Source organism: Phalaenopsis equestris, unplaced genomic scaffold (assembly GCF_001263595.1).
Source record: "Phalaenopsis equestris unplaced genomic scaffold, ASM126359v1 Scaffold000130, whole genome shotgun sequence".
Lineage (NCBI taxonomy): Eukaryota > Viridiplantae > Streptophyta > Magnoliopsida > Asparagales > Orchidaceae > Phalaenopsis > Phalaenopsis equestris.
In genome coordinates, this window is record NW_018164572.1 from 71,491 (window position 1) to 79,219 (window position 7,729).

Genomic DNA, 7,729 nt, shown 5'->3' on the forward strand with positions numbered 1-7,729 from the left:
GAGGTGCGTTGTTATGTCATCTTTGGGGTGCATCATTGCATCGTACTAGAGGTATTTTTTTACATTGTCTTCGGGGTGTATTGTTGCACCGTATTTGGTGTGTGTTATTACACCATCATCGGAATGCAACTTGCACCGTATTTGGTGTGTGTAGTTGGGTGTGAGGAGGGGTAGGGTTTATTTATATAATCCAGATTGAAAATAAAGAAGAAATCTGGACCAATCCATCAGACGACCAGGAGAGGTTATTTCAAATGGATGGTGTTCGGTGGACCTTTAAGTGCCTTAATGGTCAGAAGTGAGTGATCTTGGGGTCGTTGGATTCTTTTTGTCGAGACGATTGATTTAACTATAAGCATATCAGATTCATTATCTGTTTGACGTTCCACTTATATAGTGAAAACTTTTCAAAAAAGCGGTTTAATGACATGGCATGTGTCTGTTTTGACTCAGATTAGAATAATTTTAGTTTGATTGTAAGTTTGCTGAAATCGGAGTTCTGGATAATTTTTAAGCAAATTTTGAATATCTTTAACTAAAAAATTTTCATCTAGATATGTGTCATGTCTCCAAATTCATGTCAAATAATGTCTCGAAATTCATGTCACAAGATGAGAATTTGTTGATGGGATATCCGTGATAAAATTTATAAACATCTCTTTTGTAATCATCTTTAAAATAATAATAGTCAGCTCCGAAATATGAATTAGAAAATCTTAAGTCATAATTAAGAAATAACATCTGATGAGTCTCTCTTACTTCGGAATAAATTACACATTAAATCACGTCTTTAGTTTCATCCGCATAAATAATTGGCAATTACATACGCTACATTATTACTATTTACAAATCTAGCACCCTACTTCATTCATTGATCAAATTCTCATCCCTCAAATACCAAAATGCACGACAAAATCTTAACTTATATCTTTCATTTTTATCAAATCTTCAGTAATTTGATTGTGCCACACAAATATATCGATTATATAATTAAAAAATATCAATTATGTAATTTATAATTATCATCTGAAGCTAGATTTTATAAATGGTAACGTTTTGGCTGTTCTATATGTAATTATTCCTGAATAACTGGTAGCTCTGTTATAAAACCCCGAGCTCTGAAACTTGAAGAGCGCCTCATGAGATCGCTAGAACTCTGAAAGGCAGCAGCTGCCTTCTGCACTTCACAAACTATCTTTCTCCCCAGTTTCATCGCCTCAGTTCGATCGGAATCCTTTTTTTTTTCTTTTCTTTTGGCGTCAGGTTAAGTTCCTTCCTCTCGAAGTCGAAATTGGCATGCCTAGAAAGTCAGCTCACCTTTCTTCTTAGTTACTCCTTTGGAACCCAAAACCGAAAAGTGTTCCTTTTTATCCGAAAGTTTCATTTTTTTTCTGTACTCCATTCCTCGAAAGAAAGGGAGCTTAGTTTTCACGATACTTTTCCAAATTTGATAGAGTTGAGGAATATTGAGGCTGTGGTCGAGGTTTTTTGCGAGCGCTCTTAGAACATGAACCATTCTTTTTGATATCTACTCAGCTATTCTTTTGACTTACTTTAATGGAAACAGAGGGATTGATTCTTTTCTTTTTTAACGTACTGTACTCGTTTGTGTCTCTCATTGTGCGTTTTTATGGTTTGAAGGTTTTGGGGTTTTGGAGGGGAAAAGTAATGGCTGCCCCGGGGCAGAACTCTTCGCACCCTCAATTCATTACGAGTCATGGCAATCGGGAAATCTTTGGCGGTCCCTCTTCTCCTCTTATAGATGATGTCGAAACCGAGCAAATCATCGTTCCCCAGGTAGATTCTTTCCTGATTGAATCGCCTTCAAAGAAAAAAAGAGAGAGAGAGAGAGAGAGAGAGAAAACTCTTAATTTGGACGCCGAGTCTGCCAACCTCTCTTCTATGAGCTTATCTGTTTGATGAAATTTCTCAGTTAAAAGCTTTTTCCTGTTCACTTCGGAGGGCCATGGAATCACTAATATTGTTTAATTTCTTGACTGCACGAACTCAGCTATTGCTTGACAATTTGAATTAGAGTGAGTTGACTTGCTGGGGAGTTCATAGTTAAATATTATTTATAGCATTTAAAGTTGAAAGAAGTGCCTAGTGAGAACTTAATAGCTGTTTGCTCTTCCATGAATATGACGCATGCTCTGAATGCTCTAGCAGATATGCAAAGTTATGATTTTTTTTTTTTCTTTTGGAAAAAAATAATTTTTTCTGCACAAGTTATATAATATCCATGTCTTTGAACAAGTTATTTTCAAAAAAGGGTGTAATATGTTGCATGTTTGTAGGAAAGTGTAGGAAGTGTGATTGTGCATGTCATATGTTTAAAATATAATTTTGTTACTGTAAAAGCTTTTATCATGAATCATTGAGATGCTTAACATCTACCTTTTTCACAAGCTAGTGGCATGTTCCTACTTCCTATTTGATCTCTGTAAATTATTAGTTAAATTATGATTACTTTTCAGTTTCACCATATGTATATATCACAAAATTCACCTATGTTTTTAAGAACACAACCTAAGTATTTCATATTTTTCATAATCTTACCTTGACATATGATCTCCGTTTGCAGGAAAAAAGCTGGAAAAATTTATTTGTCTATATGGGTCCTGGATTTCTTGTTTCTATTGCTTATATCGATCCTGGAAACTGTAAGATGCTTCTTTTCTGAGCTTCATATTCTAACCCGCCTAATCGTTTATGTTCTTCTAAAGATATTATGATATATTAAAATATAGTTGAGACGGATCTACAGTCAGGAGCACAATTCAAATATGAGGTATCTCTGTCTCTGTCTCTGTCTCCCTCTCCCTCTCTCAAGCACACACATATACACTCATTTAGTATATCTCAATCATTGGAATCCAAACCTCTGCCTGTAGAGATGACTTTATATCATTCTATAGCTAATTGTTTTGCTCAAGTCATTCAAGTGCCAATAAAAAAAATAAACCAAAGGAAACTCACCTTGTTTGGAAATTATAACTTTGTGGGCAAAATACTAATTAAAAATTTAATATTTGTGCTTGTTTTTTTGCTCCTTCAGTTGCTCTGGATCATCCTCATAGCTTCAATTGCTGCACTCATCATTCAGTCTCTTGCAGCGAAGTTAGGAGTAGTAACAGGTGTTTGTTGTTCAGGGACTTTAACAGATTGCTGTACGGATCATGTTATCACGTATTAGATTTTGCACTTTTAATTGTGAGATATCTATTCTTTGCAGGAAAACATTTGGCTGAGCACTGTCGAGCTGAATATGCAACGGCTTCAAACTTTATTTTGTGGTTGCTCGCTGAGCTTGCTGTTGTTGCATGTGACATCCCTGAAGGTGTCGTTGATCTCTATTTAGTTTAATTAATCTCCCTTTTGATACCCAATATAATAATTAATATTTGAATTCTGTTAATTTGGTTCATATCACATGCATCAATCAAACCTCAAAATTTATGCATAATAATGAAGTTTATATCTTATTTGTCTATTAATTAGCACAAATTGAACTCAGCTAGAATTAGTTTTCTCTGAGTGAGCGATAGATGGACACAATTTTTTAACTATATAGAATCATTTCTTTGTTAACAATTTGAACTGTTACTTTTGACTAGATTAATAATATACGTTGAAGGAAGATTCAAGCTTTCTGCTAAAAATATAGATTTGTTGACTGATGCTGCAAAAGTAGTACAAAATTCACTTTCTTTGTTCTTTTGTGGCCCATAATGAGCTTCTTTTTGTAGTTAATATTGTGCATGCATTCTAGTGGAAAAATTGCTTTCAACCTATCTCTAATGTATTTTGTTTATGTTTAAACTGTAGTTATTGGAACAGCCTTTGCCTTGAACATGCTCTTCAGTATCCCAGTTTGGTGTGGTGTTCTCATTACTGGATTAAGCACCTTGCTTCTTCTATTTTTGCAGCAATATGGGGTATGTCAAGGAGTCTATATTTATACTTAGTGGTTTTAGCGATTGGGTTGCTATGTTTGAATTTAACTAGCTTTGATTGGTTCAAAATCAAGCAACTAGAAGTATAGAAAGAGTAAACCCACACGAGCTGGAATCCAAATCACTTCTTTGGTTTTAATTTCTAATTGGCTATGTAAATTAGGTTTAAATCCCTTTTGATTTACAAACTATACTCTACTTAGATGTTGGATTTGTTGTTTTGAAATAATAATGTGTATAATTTGTCCAAGACCTTAATTTTAGCCTAGAAGTATCCTCAAAGGCTGTTTTAAAAAAAAAAGAAATTATAATTAAATCAAATGACTTTGTAATCAGAGCAAATTAGTTTATCAGATTCTAATCAAGCCAGTTCTTTGTGTTTTATGCTTCAATGTTGCACCTATTTGATGAATGTCAAATTTATGAATGAAACATGCATTTAGATATATTAATAAGATGATTTCCTAGTAGTTTGCATGATTATAAAAAATACCGTGGCCTTATTTTTTACTATTGATTTCATAAGCTCTCTAAATGTTCTGCAGATCCGCAAACTTGAGTTTTTCATCGCTTTTCTAGTACTTATAATGGCTGCTTGCTTCTTTGTTGAACTTGGCTATGCAAAGCCACGGTATTCGGAAATAATGAAGGGATTGTTTGTTCCCCAACTCAAGGGAGATGGCGCTACAGGACTTGCCATATCTCTACTTGGTGCTATGGTTATGCCGTAAGCTCTGATTAACTTGAGCTATATTCATAATTTTTTTAATGCTTTTTTATTTTATTAATTGCATGTGATATTTGCAGACATAACCTTTTCCTCCATTCGGCTCTGGTATTGTCTAGGAGAGTACCACGTTCAGTTCATGGAACTAAAGTAAACTTCTAATCTGCTGATTGGTATTCTTAGCTTCTTGTATTTTTTGTAGTTATAGTCATCATTAAAGATGTTCTAAGTATGAACTAACTTCTTGTGATTCTTTGTAGTTATATTCATCAATATTTTGGATGTTTGGTTGTGGTAATTTGTTCTATAATCTATATTTATACATTATTTGTGACCTTGACAGGAAGCATGTAGGTTCTACACTTTAGAAAGTGCAATTGCTCTTTCTTTGGCCTTCCTTATCAATGTTTCTATCATTTCTCTAAGCGGAACTGTTTGCAGTTCACCATCTTTAAATCCAGATGATAAAATAAACTGTGAAGACTTAGATCTCAACAAAGCTTCTTTTTTACTAAGAGTAAGTCATTATCATATTGCTAAGTCTGGTTATTTTTGGTACATTAGTAATGTTCAAATGTGTAAATGCTAAAAAATGCTTCTGTTATCCATATTAATAAACTCCAAAATTGATTTATACATTGTTTTGTGCTATGAACAGAATGTCTTAGGTAAATGGAGTTCAAAACTATTTGGTATTGCTTTATTGGCATCGGGTCAGAGCTCTACAATCACTGGAACTTATGCTGGGCAATATGTTATGCAGGTTTTATTTGTCTCTAAATTTTTTTTTTATTATTTTTGATTTACAATATTTAAAAAAAGAACTCCATAACCGGGACCAGAAAAGATTTGAACTTTACTGCTGTCAGCCATTATGTGTCTCAAAAGAATGTTGACCTTTATTGCTAGTTCTTAATTTGGCGTTGTTGTTCAAGAAGATTGTTGAAGCTATGGTGGTAATGTGTTATATTCGTCTGGTTAATCCTTAAATAAATTAAGCTTAAATTCTCTCTATTGTGTGACAAACGGCGCATGAGTGTTAAACTAAAGTGCAAATATTTTGTGCTGCCATCAATTTTCTATATTGCTGCTAAAAGATGAAGATTTTCCAGTTCAGAATTCCAACCAAGGCTTGTTGTCGGTGGCTTTGAGAAGTGTCAAATAGTCCTTGGCTCTTTGTACGGGGTCCAATTTAATCCCGGAATCTATATAAGTGTTAATTTAGTCACCAGAGTTCTATAATAAGAGCTAAATTAGTCATCATTGGGAACTATTTCAACCCATATTAAAAGAGCATGAGACTAATTTGACATTTTTATATACTCGGTAACTAAAATGACCCCATGTAAATTTATAGTCACGAGACTATTTGACACTGTACTCTGCATTAGAAAAAAAAATACAGAGAAAAGTTTGGAAGAGAGCATTTGGGAAGCTTGATTGTTCAATCCTGCTTTTCTCCCTTGCCACTTCTTAAGTTCATCTTTCTGATCTTCTTCCTTCTTGCAGTCTCCATTTATATGGTGATCAATTTAATTTTCTTATAGGGTTTTCTTGATCTGCGCATTACGCCTTGGAAAAGAAACCTTTTGACTAGATCTCTGGCAATTATCCCAAGTTTAATTGTAGCAATCATTGGTGGATCTGCCGGGGCTGGAAGGCTCATAATTATAGCATCGGTATGCAACTTCTATATTTCTTTTGGGTATGGCATTTACATACCACACAAATGCACAATCGTTACATATCTACATATGTAATACTAAACATAAATATTTATATGTTTGACACCCAAATTCTTTTTGTCACACCAAAAATACCAGTCTTACTAACTTTTTAAAAGTGAATCACACCATCTCATACATAGGTTTATAACACCAAAGTGTTATGAATAAAAGTAAGATTTATATGCATTTTACCATCGCAATTCACTTTGATACTGTCATTTGAATAAAAATACATACAACTTTGTGCAGATGATCCTGTCATTCGAGCTCCCCTTTGCTCTTCTTCCACTCCTCAAGTTCACCAGCAGTAAGAAAAAGATGGGCTCATATGCTAATTCTTTCGCAGTAAGTTCAAAGATCGATGAACAACTTTAACATAAGCATTTCCATCAACTGTAATAATCTTTTAGCGAAGCTTCTGCTTTTTTAGGTACTGGTTAAACTCATTAATTCTTACATTTAATGCAGACTGCAGGACTGACATGGATTATAAGTTTATTTCTCATGGCCATTAATGTATACTATCTCATAACCAGCTTCGTCAAACTGCTATTGAACAGTAAATTACAAACTGTATCTAAAGTGTTTTCGGGAATTTTTGGCTTTGCTGCAATATTGGTGTATTTGGCAGCAGTCATATACTTGGCCCTGCGGAAGAACAGGAAAAATACTCAGCCATTGCTATCTTCAGGTTCTGAACTTGGCCGAGTACATGACAATGCTGGAATTGATGCTGAAACATCTATATACAGTCTACCAAGGGAAGATATAGTTGCCATGCAGCTTCCTCAGTGAAGACCTGTATTGGATCTGGAAGAAGTTTATTGTTATGTTTTGCTTAATTTTCTCTATCTGAGAGCATCTTATATTAAGCCTTAAAGTAACATTTGGTTAGATGGGATGGGTATTTGTAGAAGTTTTAAATGTAAAGGTATATTATTGAGATTATGCTTACTTCGGATGTGGTTTAAATTAGTATTTAGAAAAGCCACTCTGATTTGTTGTTAACTCCCTCGTTGATATCAGTTGGATAAGTCGAAGAAATTTTTCTATCAAATTTAAGAAAACAAATTGCGTTCTTTGGCAAACTTTTTGATATTCTGTATTAGAATGTATTTCTTTTCTTTTCTTGTTTTTTTTAATCATAGACTTTTTCTAAGAGGCTCATTTAGTTTTATAGAGTCGCCCCATGTCAACATATGTGGTGGTTCTTATTGTTGCTTGAAAGTTTACAGTGATAGACTAGCATCTTAAAGTTGTATGAGATTTCACGGGCACAAAAAGTTGAAAGTGCCAAGCATGGCACAAATATATTTTTT

The 7,729-nt window shown here is 34.0% G+C and overlaps 1 protein-coding gene across 3 annotated transcripts; it reads left to right on the forward strand.

Annotated features, from left to right (window-relative positions):
• The first annotated feature begins 1,097 nt into the window (after window positions 1–1,097).
• Window positions 1,098–7,490, forward strand: LOC110021297 (metal transporter Nramp3-like). 3 transcript variants are annotated; one of them, XM_020719734.1, is made up of 14 exons: window positions 1,098–1,263; window positions 1,642–1,797; window positions 2,585–2,663; window positions 2,751–2,791; window positions 3,059–3,137; window positions 3,236–3,340; window positions 3,829–3,938; window positions 4,502–4,683; window positions 4,764–4,833; window positions 5,027–5,200; window positions 5,342–5,446; window positions 6,231–6,362; window positions 6,660–6,755; window positions 6,879–7,490. In XM_020719734.1, exons 2-14 carry the CDS (start codon window positions 1,669–1,671, stop codon window positions 7,203–7,205), a joined length of 1,629 nt encoding a protein of 542 aa, XP_020575393.1. In that variant the 5' UTR covers window positions 1,098–1,263; window positions 1,642–1,668; the 3' UTR covers window positions 7,206–7,490. The 3 variants fall into 3 exon arrangements, with proteins under 3 accessions (XP_020575393.1, XP_020575394.1, XP_020575395.1); XM_020719735.1 differs by lacking the exon at window positions 1,098–1,263 and adding an exon at window positions 1,280–1,483; XM_020719736.1 differs by lacking the exons at window positions 1,098–1,263; window positions 1,642–1,797 and adding an exon at window positions 1,807–2,036.
• The last annotated feature ends 239 nt before the right edge of the window (window positions 7,491–7,729 follow it).